General features: G+C 56.8%; 3 protein-coding genes across 7 annotated transcripts; 1 reads left to right on the top strand and 2 right to left on the bottom strand.

Moving 5' to 3' along the window:
• The first annotated feature begins 195 nt into the window (after positions 1-195).
• Positions 196-5616, top strand: ACADVL (acyl-CoA dehydrogenase very long chain). 3 transcript variants are annotated; one of them, XM_087440542.1, is made up of 20 exons: positions 196-345; positions 437-512; positions 788-853; positions 937-1009; positions 1110-1174; positions 1287-1421; positions 1863-2007; positions 2246-2375; positions 2481-2606; positions 2982-3180; positions 3445-3549; positions 3986-4072; positions 4156-4218; positions 4319-4420; positions 4501-4598; positions 4681-4753; positions 4845-4917; positions 5003-5075; positions 5164-5239; positions 5314-5616. In XM_087440542.1, the coding sequence occupies exons 1-20, from the start codon at positions 299-301 to the stop codon at positions 5452-5454; spliced, it is 1953 nt and encodes a 650-aa protein (XP_087296668.1). In that variant the 5' UTR covers positions 196-298; the 3' UTR covers positions 5455-5616. The 3 variants fall into 3 exon arrangements, 2 of the variants coding, with proteins under 2 accessions (XP_087296668.1, XP_087296669.1); XR_015554639.1 differs by lacking the exon at positions 5003-5075 and having other exon boundaries at positions 5314-5462; XM_087440543.1 differs by lacking the exon at positions 4156-4218.
• A 74-nt stretch (positions 5617-5690) lies between these two features.
• DVL2 (dishevelled segment polarity protein 2) lies at positions 5691-13928 on the bottom strand. Of its 2 annotated transcripts, none has more exons than XM_004433168.3 (15): positions 13518-13928; positions 11178-11247; positions 10719-10864; positions 10480-10589; positions 10221-10356; positions 10012-10102; positions 9791-9860; positions 9553-9692; positions 9386-9462; positions 8441-8508; positions 8131-8259; positions 7882-8013; positions 7562-7741; positions 6873-7091; positions 5691-6728 (listed from the first exon to the last, which is right to left on the bottom strand). In XM_004433168.3, the coding sequence occupies exons 1-15, from the start codon at positions 13709-13711 to the stop codon at positions 6280-6282; spliced, it is 2211 nt and encodes a 736-aa protein (XP_004433225.1). In that variant the 5' UTR covers positions 13712-13928; the 3' UTR covers positions 5691-6279. The 2 variants fall into 2 exon arrangements, with proteins under 2 accessions (XP_004433225.1, XP_014645085.1); XM_014789599.2 differs by having other exon boundaries at positions 10492-10589.
• Positions 13929-14464: 536 nt separating this feature from the next.
• On the bottom strand, positions 14465-19645 carry PHF23 (PHD finger protein 23). Of its 2 annotated transcripts, none has more exons than XM_087440523.1 (5): positions 19176-19645; positions 17022-17053; positions 16762-16854; positions 15373-16210; positions 14465-15269 (listed from the first exon to the last, which is right to left on the bottom strand). In XM_087440523.1, the coding sequence occupies exons 1-5, from the start codon at positions 19186-19188 to the stop codon at positions 15055-15057; spliced, it is 1191 nt and encodes a 396-aa protein (XP_087296649.1). In that variant the 5' UTR covers positions 19189-19645; the 3' UTR covers positions 14465-15054. The 2 variants fall into 2 exon arrangements, with proteins under 2 accessions (XP_087296649.1, XP_004433223.1); XM_004433166.3 differs by lacking the exon at positions 19176-19645 and adding an exon at positions 18609-18826.
• Between the last annotated feature and the right edge of the window lie 23 nt (positions 19646-19668).

Raw genomic sequence — 19668 nt, 5'->3', positions numbered from 1 at the left:
CCTATCTCATCACCCCTTCTGAGGGCTGCACTCTAGTTCCGACAGGCAGGACGAAGGAGTTTGGGGGAGACAAGGGACGTATGGAGATCATCTTAGGTCAACCAGAATGCAGGGGCTGGGTGGCAAGGAGCGATGCGGAACTACAGCTCCCAGCATGCCCCGGCGACCGGAAGCCCCGCCCGCCCGCCTCCCGGTGCATTGTGGAGGATGAGTCAGGGGTGGGGGACCCAGACTCTGGCAGACCGGGCGAGAGCTCTAGGTCAGCGCTCAAGGCAGCGGCGACCGGAGCGGTTCGGAGATGCAGGCGGCGAGGATGGCCCCCAGCGTGGGGCGGCAGCTGCTAAGGTTGGGGGGCGGAAAGTGTGTGTATGACAGGAGGGACGGGGGGGCAGCAGGCCTGGGGACCCGCCCAGAACTGAGCCCCCACTCCCCACAGCTCGCGGCCCAGCGCGCTCCTGGGGCAGCCCCGGCCCGGCCCTGCCCGGCGACACTATGCCAGTGGGGCCGCTCAGGTAAGTAACGGTGGCCTTGGGAGCGGGGCGTGGGAGGGGGAGTCCGCCCCGGCTCCTAAGTCCCCGGCGCCGGCAGGGATCTCCTTCTTTGTCCCAGTCACCTGCCGACCGGCCTGGCGCCGAAAGTAGGGGAAAGGGCAGGCCAGGGTGCCCCGGGATGAAACTAGGGGAAAGGTGGCCGGATCCGCCCTCCCCGGCTCCCAGCTCTTCCCTTGGGCTCTCCTTGGCACTTCCGAAGCCTCTTCCCTGACCTCACTAACTGCCGCTTTCCCCAGGCTGCTCTGGACAAGGCAGATTCCCTCTCCTCTGAGGCTTTGACCAGGGGAAAACAGGCCAAGGCGGTATGTGACCCTGAGGCCGGGAGGAGCTAAGGAGGGGCGGACCCACCTGACAGGTCCCTGAAACCCCCCTTCTCCCTGCGCAGGAATCTAAGTCCTTTGCTGTGGGGATGTTCAAGGGTCAGCTCACCACAGACCAGGTGTTTCCATACCCCTCTGGTAAGGCAAGGTGTAGTCAGAGCTGGGTCCAACACGCGGTTTCCCCTGACAGTCTCGCTTGACCTGTTTTCCCCACCCACTCATTCACCAACCCCCACAGTGCTCAACGAGGAGCAGACACAGTTTCTCAAAGAGCTGGTGGGACCTGTGTCCCGTTTCTTCCAGGTGAGGAATGACTGGGGCTGGGGACTAGAGAGTTTGGTCCCTGATGGGGTGGGGGAGAGATTAAGGAGCTTAAAAGGAGCCTGGATCCACGTGGAATCCTGTGCCTTCCTAGGATGTGAATGATCCTGCCAAGAATGACATGCTGGAGCGGGTGGAGGAGACCACTATGCAGGGCCTCAAAGAGCTGGGGGCATTTGGTCTACAGGTGCCCAGTGAGCTGGGCGGTGTGGGCCTCTGCAACACCCAGGTGAGGAAGCCCCCTCAGTCACTTCCCAGTGTCCAGGTCTACTCAGGCTTGGCAGATTCAGCTCCTTTCTCATCCCTGGGGCTAAGGTCTCTGCCAAGCAACTGCCCTGGAGGCCTGTGGGATGGTGACTCTCCTCAATGTGTACACACCCATTCCAAACATAACACTAAACTACATGCAGTCTCCTAGGGACATGGACCTCACCCAGGTTCCCAAGTTCTAATGAATCTCTAAGGTGGGGACTGCCTGACAATAGGGTAGGAAGCCTTCCCACTAAGCCCTGGGACAGACTCGAGTGTCCTTTTCTGCCATGGTCCCATTTCCTCTCTCCACTCACTTTGTGGGGATGCCCAGGTCAGGCCCTGCCCTGTTGCTCACACTTTTCTAAGGGCAGGTACCCACGCAGCCAGCTACGGCCTCAGATGCCCACTTCCCCTCCAGTACGCCCGCTTGGTGGAGATCGTGGGCATGCACGACCTTGGCGTGGGCATCACTCTGGGCGCCCATCAGAGCATCGGTTTCAAAGGCATCCTGCTCTTTGGCACGAAGGCCCAGAAAGAAAAATACCTCCCCAAACTGGCATCTGGTGAGGCAGCCCTAGGAGACCCAGGGGTTGGGGGTGTCCTGGGCTTGAGAGAAATTAGGCTGGTGGTCCTTAGATCACCGTGTAGCTGGGCGTGTTGGTTGGGGGAGAGTCTGGGAAGGCATCACAGTGTGCTGGTGGGGAAATGTGAAGAGACTGAATATTGCCTGTGGGCGGGGCGGTACCAAAGGGCCTTTGATGCCCAACAGGACCCAGTGTAAAGGAGCTCTCTCTCAAACAGGAGAGACTATAGCCGCTTTCTGTCTAACTGAGCCCTCCAGTGGGTCTGATGCAGCCTCCATCCGAAGCTCAGCTGTGCCCAGCCCCTGTGGAAAATATTATACCCTCAATGGAAGCAAGATTTGGATCAGGCAATCTTCTTTCCATCCCCTTCCTCCCCACCTCTGCCCAATTCCAGGCCCCACTGCTCTCAGCTCTCCACAGGCAGTGCTTGACTGCCCCTCATTTTTCCACAGTAACGGGGGCCTAGCAGACATCTTCACAGTCTTTGCCAAGACACCAGTTACAGATGCAGCCACAGGGGCTGTGAAGGAGAAGATAACAGCTTTTGTGGTGGAGAGGAGCTTTGGAGGTGTCACCCAGTGAGTGGGCTTGAGGAAGTAGAAAGGTCGAGCCAGGGAGAGGGGCAGTACTGAGCTCCAGGGCAGACAGCCGTTACAGGTCACCCTGGGGATTTGTGCAAAAGCCAGAACAGCTGGACAGTGTGTTCCCTTTGGGACTAATATTAATGTATGGAACTGATCTAAAGCTTTGGCTCCAGCAACCAATGAGCCCAACACATGATGGCAGGATAGAGCAAGGCCTCCTCAGCCCTGTGGGCGCAGGAACTGTTGTCTGCACCCTCTTACAGGCTGGGAGTTTTAGCTCCTCCCTGGTTCATAAGGAATGAAGGGGCAGTTTCCCCCAGCGGCAACTTGTTGAACACACCTCTGCTTCTCCACCCTGTCCTGTCACAGTGGGCCCCCTGAGAAGAAGATGGGCATCAAGGCCTCAAACACAGCAGAGGTGTACTTTGATGGAGTACAGGTGCCATCAGAAAATGTGCTGGGTGAGGTGGGGGGCGGCTTCAAGGTCGCCATGCACATTCTCAACAATGGAAGGTTTGGCATGGCTGCGGCCCTTGCAGGCACCATGAAGGGCATCATTGCTAAAGCGGTGAGTACCCTGCCTGAGTCCCTAGCTATTCTGAATATAAGTCACATTGGCTCCCTTCCCATGTGTCGCTGTTCCCTTGCAGGCACTCCCTCCACCAGAGACCCCTCCCCCACCAGCAGCTCCAGACCCGATAGCTTAGGTTTCCATCCAGCCTGGACTGAACTCTTGGCTGTGGCCAAATCCCATCCCTCCAAACCCAGCCCAGCCCCTTCCTGGGGAGAGGAGACTAGAGAACCAGAGTGGGACATATGTGCCCTCTTCCAGGTTGATCATGCTGCTAATCGTACCCAGTTTGGGGAGAAAATTCACAACTTTGGGATGATCCAGGAGAAGCTGGCCCGGATGGCTATGCTGCAATATGTGACTGAGGTGAGGGCTGCCCCACAGATCTCCCCAGAGCCCCGTGCTTTCTTCCCAGTCGGGTCAGACTACAACCCCCAGCAGCACCTGGGGCAGTGGGTCTCCAGCTTTACACCAATGCCCTAGGGGATGCGGGGAGGCATAGTCAGCTCAGCTTCTGCAGAGCCATGCTGTTCTGCTGAGATGCTTCCAGAGGTACCTGAAGTTTATTCTACCCCACCCTCAGCCTTACCTCTTCACCCCTTTCAAGAAATCAAATGCCTAGAAGCCCCGGATGAACTGACTCAGGACCAAATAATTTGATGTGCCTGACACGTGGAGTTAGAAGGTGAAGGCAAGGGCCACAGGGAGCTAGGGCAGACCTAGTCTTGGAGATTTGGGGAATTAATCGAGTCTGATGCAGCCCTTTTCCGTTTTCCTTCCCGTGTCAACTATGCAACCTTAGTCCATGGCTTACATGGTGAGTGCCAACATGGACCAGGGATCCACGGACTTCCAGATAGAGGCCGCCATCAGCAAAATCTTTGGCTCGGTGAGGTCCCAGGCCCACAGGGAGGGAGAGGCCAGTTCGGGAGCTGGCTCCAAAACCAATCTCATGTGGTTCTTGGTCCCTAGGAGGCAGCCTGGCAGGTGACAGATGAGTGCATCCAAATCATGGGGGGCATGGGCTTCATGAAGGTACAGGATGGTTCTCTGCCAGGGGTAGCCACTGCTGGGCCTGGAGGAGTAGGCAGGCTCATCTCAGCAGGGGCTGGTGATCTGTCTTCCCCTGTGGTAGGAGCCTGGGGTAGAGCGTGTGCTCCGAGATCTTCGCATCTTCCGGATCTTTGAGGGGACGAACGACATTCTCCGGCTGTTTGTAGCTCTGCAGGGCTGTATGGTAAGAGGGAGGAGAAGTGGGGGGAGGTGGTGGGGAGGACAGCGAGTCCTTCCTGACTGTTCGACCCTCCTCCCCCCTAGGACAAAGGAAAGGAACTCTCTAGACTTGGCAGTGCTCTAAAGAATCCTTTTGGGAATGCCGGCCTCCTGCTAGGAGAGGCAGGCAAACAGCTGAAGCGGTAAGCTTAGGGGCTGGGCCAGGCCAGGGCCAGGCAGGGTTGTGTGTGACAACTAACCAGTCACTCTCCTCCTCACTCTAAGGCGCGCAGGGATGGGCAGTGGCCTGAGTCTCAGTGGAGTTATCCACCAGGATTTGAATCGGAGTGGTGAGCTGGTGAGTAGTCAAGGGTGGAGTTAACAGCCTGCGTCAAGGGCTGATGGGGCTGCCCCTCTCTGAGCCCTGAATGCCTTCCCCATCTCTTCAGGCAGTGCAGGCTCTGGAGCAGTTTGCCACTGTGGTGGAGGCTAAGCTGATAAAACACAAGAAGGAGATTGTCAGTGAGTGAGCTCTACCCCATTCCCACCCCTCCTTTTCCTCTCCCTCCAACTAATGCCCCCCCACCCCATCCCATCTACCTGACAGACGAACAGTTTCTGCTGCAGCGTCTGGCAGACAGTGCCATTGACCTCTATGCCATGGTGGTGGTTCTGTCCAGGTGAGGAGGCAGTGTGGGAGGCCTGAGCCGCAGGGGGGTCCTGGGCCAGGGTCACAGCCCAGATTTGTTTTCTCCTGCTTCCCACCAGGGCCTCAAGATCCCTGAGTGAGGGCCACCCCACAGCCCAGCATGAGAAAATGCTCTGTGACAGCTGGTGTATTGAGGTGAGATTTGCAGTTACCAAGTACAGGTGAGGGGCTCGAGGCACAGGCCTGAACTCCTCCTTCCCTCTCCCCAGGCTGCAGCTCGGATCCGGGAGAACATGGCTGCTCTGCAGTCAGATCCCCAGCAGCAGGAGCTTTTCCGTAACTTCAAAAGCATCTCCAAGGCCTTGGTGGAACGGGGTGGCGTGGTCACCAGCAACCCTCTTGGCTTCTGAACACTCGCAGCCAGGGCCTGGCCCAGAATGTGCCTTCTCTCAAGCCAAAGCCCAGGCCCCTTTCCTGCAGGCCCTGGTTCTGCCTTGAAGGGGCCCTCGTCCCAGGACAGTGCCTGGGAGGAAGCACTTAACTGCCTCGCAAATAAAGTTTCTAACAAGTCATGCTTTGCTACTGTGTCTCAGTCCTTTCCCTCTCTGCCTGCCTCCCTCCCAAAGAAAGGAGCCAGAGGCGGGGGGAGTTTGCCCCTATTGCTTTATTTGGTGTTTTATACAAGTGACTAAAATAAATAGAGTAACAGAAGCAGCTACATGGCCCCCAAATACCAAATACCCCAGCTCCTTTGACTGCTGTCTAGGGTGGCCAACCCCTTCTTCCTCCCAGGTACCACTGACCACCCCCGCCCTGTGAGGACAGAGCCCCGAGCCAACTGGGCGAATGGAGGAGGAGGTCACATTTTGGGGTGAGAAGGGGCCTGGGAGATGGAGAATTCTTCATATAAAAGAGAAAATGTCTACTAAAAAAATAGTCCAAAAAGTGTAATAAAGTCTATTTTAACCCCCAAAAAGGCTTACAAAAAACAATAAAGCTAAAAATAACCAAAAGTCCCTTGTACACCCCTGAAGGAAGGGGGAGGAACTAGGCACTGCTGGTAAGAGTCACAGTGGCAACAACCTCACAACAGGCAGCAGCCCACAGCACAGGCTGAGGCCAGGCACCAGAGGAGTAATGAGTGTATGACTGACGACACCAAATCACAGGATAGGAGCACCAAGCCCTGACAGGACAGGCCAAGGGTGAAGATCCAACACGACCCCCTGTGGGCTCTACATAACATCCACGAAGAACTCGCTGGGGTTGCCCATGGCCATGTGGAAGCTTTGGCGGCTGGCTGTTAGCTCTGGGGGCACCGAGCCCAGGTCTCTGACTGGAGGGGCCCCCGGGGGCTGTACTGCTGGAGGGACAGGGGGTGGGGGTGGGGGCATCATGACCACCATCATGGGGTTATAAGGGAGCGTCATGCCAGGAGGTGGTCCATAGGGATGGAGCCCTGGGTGGGCTCGGAGATTGGGAGCACCCCCTGATGAGCCCCTGGATGGGGGAGGGCCCCCATCACCACTCCCACCAGATTCCCCGCCCCGCCGAAGGCTGCCCCCCCGGCTAGAAGGCTCAGACTCACTGCCACTGCCGGACTTGGACTCGGGGGCCCGCTCCTCAGACCTCCCTGTGCGCCCTGCCCCCCCATCGCTGCGTGTCGACCCACTGCTCCGGCTCCCTGTGGGGTGAGAGGGAATGGGGGCAACTGAGCACTAGCCCAGGGTCCCTTGGCCTTCCCAGCCCCTGCTCCAGCCTCTCCTCCCTGGTTTCCCCTTGCCCCTCCCCAGACCCTGGCTGTTATGGGTATCTGGTGGCGACTTACCCTCACTGTGCTGGCTGCTAGCACTGCCTCCACCATAGGTGTAGGACGAGAGCTCATGGTAAGGGGGCGGCTGGGGGCTGTATGGGTGTGGGGCTGGGTACTGGTAGGAGAAGGTGGGCAGCAAGGGCCAGGGGGTGGCCCCAGGCAGAGGAGCCAAGGTGTCCTGGTCTGAAGCCCCACTGGAGCCATCATTGTCATTCAGAGACAAGTTAACTAGGTCTGGAAAGTAAAAGAAGAGACTAAGATTCGCTGCCTCGAGAGGTCAGGACCCCAAGACATTGAACGAAGAGGAACTGGGGATCGTTTCTCCAGAACCATCCATGACGGGGCTTAGAACGGGGGATCATGAGAGCCTCTGACAGGAAATTCCCCACCTGCCACTGCCATCAGGGCAGGAACACAGCCAGGACCACCACAAGTCCCATATGTTTTTATGAATCCCAGGAAAAGGCGCCCCTCCCCCCAGCAGACACAGCCCTGCTCCCGGGGCACGGCTTGTCCAGCAGAACATGGGTGGATGTCAGCCCCCACCTGTCAGCTCTCATCAGCCAGCGCAGGGCCTAGTGCAGGACACACAGTGCTTAACCATCCATGGTGGCCCCGGCTGGTTTCTGGGCTAGGTGTGGGTTTGGAAAAGCAGGACACAGCAGCCAGAGATGCCCTCCCAGGGCCGGGACAGGGGGACTCACAACTCTCACAGCCGCCACTGAGGTCTCCAAAGACATAATAGCACTGCTCAGAGAAGGTGATCTTGTTTACGGTGTGTCGGATAAGGCCTGCCTTGAGGAGCCCGCTGGCATACTTGCGGGCCTCCCGCCGCTCAGGAAAGCCCTCCACGTGATGGTAGAGCCAGTCAACCACATCTGAGCCTGGGATTGCCCAGAGCAGAAAAAGGTCTTAGGTTCTCCTCCCCAGCTCCTGCCTCACCCCTGCCTGGGCCAGTCCCAGCTTCGGCCTCCTCCCCCTCCTCCCCTCCTTCCCACGCCACCTGCCCAGGGCCCAGCAGTACCCAGAAAGGCATTAGGGATCGTGATCTTGAGCCACATGCGGTCCCGAACTTCCAGCCCAGACTCTGGAGCAGCCATGGCCTTGGTCACAGATGCCATGTCTGTATGGATGGAGAGACCCCGGCCTTCACAGCCTGACAGACAAGACAATGGGGAATCAGGGGTAGGGCCACTCCCAAGGAGTGGCGGGGTCACACCATTGTTGGGAGGAGTTCCAGGAAGAGTGGGATGAGGTGGGCCTGGGGGCTCACCATCAGGCAGAGAGGACCCAGATGTAATGGTGCTCATGGATGAGGAACCTGGATAGGCTGGGAAGGTACCAGTCAGTGCAGCGGAGTGTGAGACCCAGGCAGCAGGGTCAATTGGCTGGATGGGCTCATCTGGGACAAAGAAGGCCACCAAGATGATCACTTCCCAGTCCCAAAGGGCCAGCCCTGTCCCTCCCTGACTCAGACCCCATCTCGCCTCCACCTTGACCCTCCTCCACTCATTCCGCAGAGGCCCAGTCCCAGCTCCCAGCTCTCCCGTCCTCAGCTGCAGGCCCTCCTGAGCATCACTCACTTCGGGGGAGGGTGAAATAGGCCTGGGGAGAGGGATCCCAGCACTTGGCCACAGTCAGCACGATGGGGCTGTGGGGAAGAGGAGGCCGGTCAAGCAGGGCTGGGGAGAGAGGCCTTGGGAGGGCAGAGGCCTGGAATAAGAATGGGTTGAGGGACAGAGAGAGGAAAGAAGAAAAGAGCAAAGACAAGGCTGGGCCAGAGAAAGTGAGAGTGGAAGGCTCCACAATGTGGGTGACTCACCAACACGGATAACTCTTAAAAGCATACTGCTGTGCGAGACAAGAGTACAGCCCATACAGTTCCACTCAGAGAAAGTCCAAAAACAGGTAAAACTAAACTGTGTTGTTCAAGGATACAAGCATGGGCGGTAAAACTACCAAGTGTAGTGCAGATTTTCTTTGCCAAGGTGATGACCAAACAAGTCAGGAGAGCGATTATTACCTCTAGGGGTAGCAAGGAGAGTGAGAGCAGGAAGGGACACAGCAGGGCAGTGGTGGGGTGGGGGTGGGGGGCAACGACAACACTTCCGGGGTATCAGCAATCTTTTATTTCATGATCTAGGTAGTGGTGACACGGGTACTCTTTCACTCTAAAATTATTCACTACATTACGCATTTTTGTTTTATGTACTTTTTAGATGCGTGTTACCTTCCACTATTTTTTTTTTTTTTTGTGCTCAGGAAGATTCACCCTGAGCTAACACCTGTTGCCAATCTTCCTCTATTTTGTACGTGGGCCGCCACCACAACATGGCCACTGACGAGTGATGTAGGTCTGCACCTGGGAACGGACCCCAAGAACCGAGGCTGCTGAAGCGGAGCGTGCCAAACTTAACCACTAGGCCACCGGGCCAGCCCCCATTTCACCACTTTTTAAAATCATAAAATAAAAGGCGAAAAGGCAAAGACAAGAGGACAGAGGACCCGGGACCAGCTCAGAAGCTCACCCCGGCTTGTGCACAATGTCCCTCAGCACCCGTACCGCATCATCATTGCTCATGTTCTCAAAGTTCATGTCATTCACCTGGAAGCAAGGGGAAGTGGGTCAGAGGCAGGGTGGGAGAGGCTGAGAGACCCTGCCCGAGTTGGCGCTGGTGGCCCCGCCCCAGCACACCTGCAAAAGCATGTCCCCCGGCTCGATGCGCCCATCAGCCGCCACGGCCCCACCCTTCATGATGGAGCCGATGTAGATGCCACCGTCTCCCCGCTCATTGCTTTGGCCCACAATGGAGATGCCCAGGAAGTTGTACTTCTCTGTGGAGGGAGTACGTGTGACAAGGGAAGCCCCCACCACATGACCCCCCAGGAGTGCTGGAGATCAAGTCCTCCCCAGCCCCAGGCTCCCTCCATACCCATGTTGAGTGTGACTGTGATGATGTTGAGAGACATGGTGGAATCGGTGACGCTGCTGAAGGATGAGGTCTGTGGTGGGAAAATGGGAAGGAGCTGGACTGCCTTCAACAGCCTGGGGATAAGCCCTGGGATTCTCACAGTCTGTGCCCTTGTACTCCTCAAACCAAGGCCCATGGCCCCACCTTCTCCAAGGCCCATTGTCCCATGAGAACTCCCTCACCCTCTCCAGGCGGGGTGGCCGCTGTTTCCTCCGCCGCCGGTGGCGCTTGAGGAGGCGGGAGGCACTGCTCTGCTCCGTGGAGCTGCTGAACCTGTCAGAAGGTTGGGAAGGGGAGCACTCGCAGGCAGAGGTGGTCATGGGGCCAAGAGAAGGAGGGGAGGATTGGCTGCAGGGAGGGAAAAGAGGGGGAAAGATGTGTGGAGCCATACCTGCTCATGGTGTCGTCCTCATCCGAGTCCCCCAGGCTGGTGCTCTCCAGCTCGCTGGTCATGAGGGTTGAGGAGCTCTCATACCCAGCCAGGTGGCGCTCCAGTCTCGAGGGGCCACTGGGCCTGTGGCCCCCAGCTAAGTATGAACAGGAACCTCAGGAACCAGGCCTCATGTTCCTTACCCTCATCAAGGCTTGGGTCTGACCCAACCCCTTCCCAGCTCCCACTCTCCCCAGCCTCAGGGCCTGGCCCCCCTCACCGCCATGCTCACTGCTGTCTCTCCTGCGAGGCCGTTCCCGCCTCAGAGACACTACTGACTCTGTTTCTGTCTCGGGCTCCAAATTTTCCCGGCTGCTGGACACATTAGGGCTAGACGGGCAGAGACAGTTTCCAAACCACATCAGTGGGACAGGGCTCCAAATCCTCAGCTTCCCCTCCCAGGGGGCTTGGGTTCCCTCCTCATCTCCCTCCCCTGGACTCAAGAATCCAAGTACTCACTGGAAGGATGGAGGCCTGGAGTCCCCTATGCCACTGGTCCTCTCCGGTGGCAAAGTGGGTAATGGTGGGGGTGGAGGCGCCAGTTCTGTCCGAGGCTCATGGGCTGGGGGAGCCATCTCGGGTTGGGGGTTATCTGATGACACTAGCTAGAAGAGTGCAAGTGATTAAAAAAAAGGCTCAATTGGGAAGTAAGGTATATGAGATGGGAGTAACGGAAAGGACTAGAAAAAGGGACAGGGTCTGACAGAGGGTGGAGAAAAGCACAAAAAAGCTGTAGGAAGCAGAAGAGACCTCATAAGGAGAAGGCTGAGAGGCTCCAGCTGGCTCTCCAGACAGGTAGGAAAGCAAAGAGCCAGGACCTCCAACAACTGAGCAGGAGGAGTGCTACAGAACAGACTGAGGCGTGGAGGAGCTTAGCAACACAGGAGGGACTAGGGCCTCAGGGCCAGAGCCCCTTACCCAGGACACCACCCGTCCGTTGAAGCAGGGAAGGCGGGCATTGTCATCTGAAATTTCTTCCTTCACCACCCTGCCGAGAGAAGGGATAAAAATCCATGAGACTGGACTAGCTCCCCCGACTCCCATCTCCATTCAAGTTTCTCCCAATCCTCATCCAGCTCAAGGATGTGGATTTTCTCTCACCCTGTCCAAGTCCTCTTCTGTTACACTGAAACACGTCACTCTTAGACCTAAGAAATCTCCAAACGATTCCCTTTCCTTATTTCTCCTTCTCTCCCCAGCTCCTCCTCAGGGGCTCAAGGCTGCTCCAAAGATTTCCTTGAGTCTGATCCAAACCTCTCAGTCCAATTTCAAAGGCCATCCCATGAGGTTACCCCAGCTGCCCAAAATATCTATCTGACCTTAGGAGCCTTGCAGGCAGCCTCCCCTCAACCTCTAACCTGTTCCTCACACACCTTCCCAAAAAAGGCTTTGGTCGTCATGTAAGTCCCCACTCTTATGCTTTCCTTAGTTTTCTCTAACTCACTTCCAGAGGGCAGTCCAAATGTGCTGTCTTTGCCTAGATAAAAATATCCATTAGACCAAAGAATGGTACTTCTTCACTAGGCCGAGAGCTCTCAAGGAGAGGGGAAGCCGGGCTTCCCACTCCCCTGTGCCTCACCTGGCACAAAACTCTGCACTAAGCAATCGGCTCCACCTGACAGACCCAAAAGCCCAGCCCTGGGGACCATTTGCCCCATGGGTTCCTTGCGATGGACTGGACTTGCCCCTTCTTCTCAACTACCACCGGAAATCATTAATCATTAATGCCTATTCTGTTCAACACTGCATCCCAGCCTCACAGCAAAGTACCTGACACTTGGTAAGCATTAACAAATATTTGTTGACTAAAGGACTCAATATATAAACTATGAAAATCTCTGCCCTGAACACACACTCTCATACATCCTCACTCCTGAATTAGAACATACTGTCTGATTAACCCTTTAGCCTAATATGGTTCTAGGAGCCTGGATACATGCCAACTTAATCCCATTTGCTATCAAAGCGACGACACAGCCCAGGCACTACTAATCTGCCTCAGCATAATGTAGTATTCTTCACAACATAATCCAGTCTCATCATAGTCCAGCCTGCCAAGTTGTTCTATTCTGTATCACCACAGAGATACAAACCTGGCTTATAGACTAGTCAGACTCAGTACTAATAATGACAATTATCATTTGCCAGGTACCTGTGGTAGGCATTTTACTTTGATGAGCTCCATTTCACAGATGAGATCAAAGCAAAAAAATTAAATAAATTATGCCAAATTAAAATGCTGACAAACAGAAGAACCTTGATTTAAATCCAAGGTAACTCCCAACACAGTACCACTTTCCCCAACGTCCAACAACCTTTCTAGGGAGAGCCCAGTCTGTTCAGCCCTCCTAGAACCCAGGCAATCCCAGCCTAATCCAGCCTGCCTTCAAAGCTGAGCTTGAGGACAGAGACCGCTCAGTCTCAAAGGCTATAAACACAAAAGAGCTTACTCTGCATTACTTAAAGTCCCAGGCTAGCCCAGAATGTCCCAAATTACCCCAGGAAAGCCCAATCTAGTCTAGCACATCATAGAATGTCTCCACATGCAGCTGTCTGCACCAATACAGACTAGAATATCCCAATACAGCTGTCTGTACCAGCAGACACCCCAACAGACTGTCTGCTCCTCTACTGAGTGTCCCAATAAAAACTAGGCCCCCACAAAAACTAAGATCAACCAATACAACCCAGTAGAGACCAGAATGGCCCAAGTTTCTCCAAGATAGCCTAATCTACTCCAGGGCAGCCTAGAACATCCCAATACAGCACACTCTGCATTATTACAGACTAGAGTGTCCCAAAACAATCCTGCCTGCCGTAGCATAGGCAAGAGCGCCCTAAGTTGCCCCAGTACAGCCCTATCTACATCAGGAGATTCCACAATATCCCTACATAGCCTGTGTGCTAAAGGACTGCTCAGAATGCACTGAACTACCAAAAGATAGATGAATCCACCTCAGCACAGTCCAGAACATCCCAAAATAAACCAGTGAGCCCCACTCTATTCCAGTATAGCCTAATCTTCTCTAATCTGGTTTAGTATAGCCCAGTATGTCCTCCTACAGCTCCGTGCGCCTCAATCTGTCCAAGCATAACCTTGTCCATCCTGTGATACCCAATCTACCCCAGCATAGCACAATCTACTCCACTATAGCCCACAAATCCCCAGCATGGCCCAGAATGGACCTATGCCCCCCAATATTGACCAATCCACTCCAGCACAGTCCCCAGCGGTCCCAGTCTAGGCCTCGGGCTCACCCGAAATCCTGATCCATAGACTTGAAAAAGTACTTAGCGCCCGCGGGCCGCTGCAAGACGCTCTTGAAATCGCCGAGAGTGATGCGCTCGGCGGGGACAGGGATCTTCACCAGGTAGGGAGTCTCCTCTTCATCCAGGTGGTAAATCACCTTCGTCTCCCCGACACCACCGCCCCCCGCGCCGCTGCCCGCCATGGTCTCGCCCGCGCGCTCCCGGGCTCCGCCGCCCACCCAAGCGGGCTAATCGCTCCCGCCGCCGCGCCTGCGCAGACCCGAAAACCGACGCGCGAGCGCGTACAGGACCGACCCCGTGCAAGAGCGGTGCAAGAGAGAAGGCGGCGATCGAGGGGGTAGGAGAGGGCGGCCAAGGGGTGCGACCCAAAGCCTCGGACTCAGCCGCCGCCGCGCGCCACCGCCGCAGACGCCGCGAGCGCCCCTCCTGTGCCCCGCCCACCTCTCCCCATGTCACGTGACCCAAGCCGACCCACCTCGCGCTCTTCGTAACGCCCTCCGCCACGTGACCCTCTCCCGGTCACGTGACCACTCGGCTCCTCCTAGCGCCCCCACCACGTGATCACTGCCTTCAGCAACGGTCTCCCAGCCCGCACCGGCCCCGCCCCCAAATGTGTCCCCACCCGCGTCCTCCCAGTCCCGTGGCTAAGCTGGTCTCTGCCCTCAGGGAGCAGGCAACTGATTCCCACCCTGCTTTACCCAGCTCGGGCGGGGAGCTCCGAGCAAGTCTGATCCGCTGGAGCGAGCTTGTGGGGGGCGGGGGTGGAGATTGTGGGGATCCTAGACAGGGGTGAGGTGGGGCAAAACCAATTAAGGCCATAGAGTCGTTTTCACCTCGGACCTGAAAGGGGGGTCAGTTTCAGCCCCTCCTCCAGCCAGTCTTCTGCCAGCTTTTCCAAAGCCTCCCTCCCAAGCAGGACGTCAGTGAGGGCTATAAACACAAAAGAGCCCACTCTGCTTTATTTACAACACGCAGGCTGTCTGTACAAACAGCTGGCCAATATTATTAAAAACAAAAGAGGTGAGTGAGAGAATCGTCACCCTTCTGTTTTCCCTCCTGCCGGGCCAGGCTCTGGTTGGTACTCCACCTCTGAGCTGCCATGCCCAAAAGGGGAAGTCCAAAATTAAAAATACAACCGGTATAGAAGAAATGGGGAGTGAGACAGAAGAAAAGATGAGGGACGGGAGTGCTATATTTACACTAGAGTTTTATAGACAACTGTCCCATTCCATCCCAATTCCAACCCTGGCCCAGAAAGTGAGAGGTGGCAGGCCCAAGGGACAGAGATTAAGTGTCTAGGGACCCAGGCAGCTTCCCACCCCCAAATGTAAGGGGTCCAAGTTCAAGTCCACAAGGTGGGAAGGGTAGGGGAGGAATGTGAGAAACTCATTTCCAAACCAGCCTCCCTTAGGAATTCCTGCCTTGAAGTGGGACAATATCCAAGCTCCAGGGGATAGGCTTGAGGACCCTGAGGCTCAGTTCCCAAGTCATGTCATTTAGAAGTTCCAGCCTAGAGCCGGCGATGTCAGGGCTCTCCAGATTTGGGAGGCCCCCCTAACCGCCTGGCCTCTGGCCGCAGTTCTTTGCATTTCTGGCAGTAAAAGAAGTCAGGGACATTGGTCTTCTTAATCTTAGCACAGGAGAGGTGGATCCACGTCCCACACAGGCTGCACTCAATCATGGGCCGCCCTGCAAAGGGCTTTCGGCAGTAACATGTGATCAGATCCCATGAGTCATCACCTGGGGAAAAGAAGGTTTGTTTGGTGTTCTGCCTGAGCTCTTGGATCCACAACACCCCTAAACCCAGCCTCCCAGCTGCCCTTGGGTATCCCAAACTTCTCACCTGATTCTACCATGATGTCCTCATCCATGACCCGCATCTCGCCTTCACTGGAGCTGGCATCTCCATCTTGGCTTGTTTCAGTGCTGCCCACCTCCTTGCTTTCACTGTCAGTGGCAGGGGCTCCTGCAGGGTGCACTGTGGCAGGGGGCCTGGGAGCCTCAGGGGGTGTTGGCAGCACAGGGGCTGGGGCTTCACCCCCTACCATTGCTGCCATCTCTTCCTCCTCTTCCTCTTCCTCCTCCTCCTCCTCCTCTTCAGAGTCTGTATCACTAGGGGGTGCCCGGGGAGGACCAGGAGGTGGGAGTCTATCCCCCCGCTCTGCTTTTTTCAACTTCCGCTTCTTGCTCTTCTTGATTCGAGACCTCTTTTCCCCATCCCCAGGGGCTGGCCGAGGCCTCCGAAGCACCCCAAAGCCAGCACCTGCTCCTGGCCCCAATTTTCGGTTCTTTCGGTCCTTCTTTCGAGGAGGCTGGGAGAGGTCCCCCTGGGAAAGGGGCACTGGGGTGAGAGCAGCAGGGGGCCGGGAGGCATGTGTCAGGGATGTGGGGGACAGTGGAGATGCCATTTTGGGCCCATCTAGATCAAAGAGAGAGTCCTTGAGCTTCATCTTCTCAAGCAGGGTGGCACTGTCAGGGGCCTGCAGGCGAGAGAAAGTGGACCTTGGGGGTCCTGGCTGGGTGGGACCTGCTTGAGCCGCCCTTCTCTTGGATGACTTTGCTTTCTTAACAAAGGTTTGGATGGTTCGGAGATCTGAAGGGGCCGAGTCCCAGCCATCACTGTCTGCTGCACTCTCACCTCGCAATGGAGAGCTGGAGCCGGAAGCTGGCCAGTCACTTTCCTTAAAAGGGGGAAGAGACCAGGGTCAGCAGGCAGCCCAGTGTCATCTCAGCCCCTCTACAAACCCAGCTTAGAAACCAAGAACTAGATCTACCCCAAAATATCCTGTCAAAACCACCAAATCTCACTGTACTCATCCCAATTCCCACCAACATCTCCACTTGAATATTTCCATGTTACCTCTGCCCTCAAATTCTAGCGATCTCCCCAGTGCCCAGTGCTTTCACAACATTTTATCTCCCACACCAGAACCATACTTCTTTAGCTCTGTTCTTGTACAGCCTCCTTTGTTGCCATTTTCAGCTTCCTAAAATTTATCCAAAAGCAACTTCCATTAACAGTACCCCAAGACCATTCACTGCCGCTCAAGTCACCTAGCTTTATGAACCCCATCTCCACCCCAGACACTAGTTTTCCCACCCGAGTTTCCAATTTTCCTAGTCTTATAATTCCTGGTAGGTTTCTCCTTTAAAGTAATACAGTCCCATTTACTCAACAGCCCCTCTACAGTCCTAGGACACCACTTCATATCACTTGTCCTCCTGTCCCTACCTCTTTGCTAGGGGGGATGTAACCAGCATAGGCCAAGACAAAACTGCAGAATTTATTGAAATCCTCAATTGTTCTCCGACGTTTCTCTGGTGGCTGAAAGGAAGGAAACATGTATCACATGGAGTGTAAGAGGGGCATTCCCAAAGGCACAGTCCCTGGAGTGAGGAATGTGGAAAAGGTAGAAGGGAAAGAGAGACGGACAAAGGTGGGGGAGGGGGTCTGGCAGTAATACTAGGCTGCAAAGGTAAGGGAAACCTCACCTGAGTCTCTGGCTTAAGGGTCGGAGGTGGATCTGTGAAAGCAATAAAAGCTGAGTCAAGGCACTAGGCAAGAGTCGGTGTAAAACCCCACCTCTAAACCTTGAAGGTCCCAAGTGATCCCCCTTCTCTCCCAGGTACCTCAGCCAGGCCAGCAGGCCCCCAGCTGCGCTGGACCCGCCCCTGCTCCCCCTTCCGCCCCGCGAGGGGCGGAGCCTGGGCGCGGCGCCCTCCCAGGCCTCGCTATAGCGCTCCCCTTCCCCCCACCGGAGGCCTGGCGCCCCGCCCCCCCCACAACTCACGGTTTCTCTAGACTCCAGTCGACTCGGATCTCTTAGCGCCCCACCCCGCCATACCGCTCCCCGGACCGAGCCAGGGCTGCCGCCTGCCCCTGTCCTTCACACGCGCCCAGAGCCTGGAGTTCCTACCCGGCCGCGCTCTACTGCCCCGGGTCCTCCGAGACCGCACACGCCGCCCGCCAGCCCTCAGGGTCCAGGATGACCACGCTGAACCGCTCCCCGCCCTCCGGCCCCTTCTACCGGAGCACGAGGCCCGGCGCGCCCCTCACCCCACCTAAACACACACAGGCACACACAGCCAACGCCACTTCGCGTCCGGGACAGACCAGAGAGCTCTAACCCGGACGCGGCCCCACCTGCCCCCCCATACCGCGCTCCCCACAATTTCGCCGTCCCTCCGCCCCCATCCGGGGCTTTGGCCCCTCCCCGTCTCGAGCTCCTCGGGCTCCCCGCCGGGCCCCCGGGCCCTGTTCCGAGCTCTCTCCGGCCGCCGCCCCCCCTCCGCCCCCGTACTCACCACCGAGTCACTAGGCCACGGACCCCTAAACTCTAACCCCCGCCCCCGCCCAACCAGCTACTCTCTCCCCACAGCAAGCCCCGCTGCTGCCCCCTCACCCTCCGCAACTCCCAGGCTCTAACCTCGCCGACCAAACCTACACCCCCGCAACTCGCCAGTCTTAACCCCCCCACCCCGCCCCAGCGCCCCTACAACTACCCAGCTCTCCTTGCTTCCCGGCTCTCTCTCCCCACAACTAGCCCCGGTACAGGTCCCTCTACCGCAGACAATACCCAGACCCCCTCTTCTCCTTACAACTATCTGCCCACCTCTCTAACAATCACCGGGCTGTCTCTGGCGGCAACTCCCGGGAGCTCCGGCACCACCGCCACAAACTCCCCCACCTCGGCGAACTGCCGGGCTCCTACTCAGTCCTCTTCCACATCCTCCCTCCTCAACAACTCCCCGTCCCCCGATACTCCCAACCTCCCAGGTCCAGGGCCCCAACCTGCCGGAGGCCTTTTCGGCCCCTAACCCCCGAAGCTCCGGTTTCCAGCTCCCACTCGCCCCGCACACACACACACACAGTCTGATCTCCAACTACCCCCAGCTCAGTCTCCCACTCCTCTTTCTCCAAGATCTCTCAACTCATCGCTCTCCCACCTCCAGGGACAGGCCCCCGACCCCCCTCCCCGTGCTCCCTCGCCGGGCTCCTGGGCTCGACCTCCAAGTTTGCCAATTGATTCCTCGCCCGCCTCCCGCTGGCTCAGCGCTCCGTGCTGGTCGAAAGCTCACCTTCGGGACTGGGCTCCGCCATGGCTTCCAGCATCGCCCCCTCCCCTCCTCCCGGTCCGGCACCCCCCTCCCCAGAGCCGGGGATCCCGGTGCCGCCTCTGGTGTTCGGTGCTCCTACTGCCTCGCTCCACAGAGGTGTCTGCCTCGGCCCGGTTGGCACTCGAGTCCGCTAGCCGCTGCCGCCACCTCCCTCTACCACAGCCTCCCGCACTCCCGGACCGGGCCCCCTCCCCCCGCGCCGCCGGCCGCCTGCTCCCTCCTCCTCCTCCTCCTCCTCCCTCCCTCCTCTTCTCTCCCCCCTCCCTTCGCGGGCGCCGACGCGCAATGCATCAAGGGGCTTGTAGTCCGTCCGCGGGCGGCGGAAAAGGGACCGCGTAAGCCTCCGGAACCTCAGTTCCCAGCAAGCCACGGATTGGCGCATGCGCATTAAATCGCTCCCCCTCCCCCGGGGAGTGGCGGGGAGATTGGGAGCAGAGTAGAGCGGAAGAACACGCGCAGGCTCCTGGGAAATGTAGGCTGGGCGGGACTAGAGAAGAAGGGGAAGAAGGGATTAAAACTCTCGGCCACCATACTGCCTCATTCTACGGCTTCTTTCTTCTACGGGGGACCGCTCCACTTCCGGCCAGACGGAGAAGTGGTTGCTGGGAGATGTAGTTCTCCTGGTGATAATGGCTTCCTCCTCCCAGTCTTCTCCCTCTCGGATTCCACTCCACTGGATCCCACACGCCGGCACAAAGTCTGGCCAAGTGACATGCAACTGAGGACAGAGTCCTTTTACCAACTCCCACACACGAAAATCTCTTCCTTAATCCCAAAGGTTATAACAAACTTGGATGTGTTTCTCTAAAGCAGGTACTTTCAAACTTTCTCCACAGGAACCCACAGTAAAAAACTTTTTATCAGGACCCACTACACACGTATGTAAAACTGAAGTTTCACGAAACAATACTCCGAGTATTCCATCCATCACAACAAAAGCACCCTATTTATACACAAGGAAAAGCCTAACATCAACAAAATAAACCAAAATCTATTACTATCCCTCCAACCTCTTTCCCCA

Source organism: Ceratotherium simum, chromosome 16 (genome assembly GCF_057802395.1).
Source record: "Ceratotherium simum simum isolate JZ-2026a chromosome 16, ASM5780239v1, whole genome shotgun sequence".
Lineage (NCBI taxonomy): Eukaryota > Metazoa > Chordata > Mammalia > Perissodactyla > Rhinocerotidae > Ceratotherium > Ceratotherium simum.
This window is presented reverse-complemented; position numbering and strand designations above follow the sequence as displayed.

Bases quoted from the DNA above. Each gene is read 5' to 3' on its own strand.
- ACADVL (XM_087440542.1), top strand. From the start codon at position 299: ATGCAGGCGGCGAGGATGGCCCCCAGCGTGGGGCGGCAGCTGCTAAG. The intron at 854-936 runs GTATGTGACCCT...CTCCCTGCGCAG, and splicing joins GGGGAAAACAGGCCAAGGCG to GAATCTAAGTCCTTTGCTGT. The intron at 4,073-4,155 runs GTGAGGTCCCAG...CTTGGTCCCTAG, and splicing joins TCAGCAAAATCTTTGGCTCG to GAGGCAGCCTGGCAGGTGAC.
- DVL2 (XM_004433168.3), bottom strand. From the start codon at position 13,711: ATGGCGGGCAGCGGCGCGGGGGGCGGTGGTGTCGGGGAGACGAAGGTG. The intron at 10,103-10,220 runs GTATGGCTCCAC...ACCTTCTGACAG, and splicing joins GAGGACGACACCATGAGCAG to GTTCAGCAGCTCCACGGAGC. The intron at 8,509-9,385 runs GTGAGCTTCTGA...TCTTCCCCACAG, and splicing joins GACATTGTGCACAAGCCGGG to CCCCATCGTGCTGACTGTGG.
- PHF23 (XM_004433166.3), bottom strand. From the start codon at position 18,642: ATGCTGGAAGCCATGGCGGAGCCCAGTCCCGAAG. The intron at 16,211-16,761 runs GTAGGGACAGGA...CCCCCTTTTAAG, and splicing joins ACATCCCCCCTAGCAAAGAG to GAAAGTGACTGGCCAGCTTC. The intron at 15,270-15,372 runs GTGAGAAGTTTG...TCTTTTCCCCAG, and splicing joins GGACATCATGGTAGAATCAG to GTGATGACTCATGGGATCTG.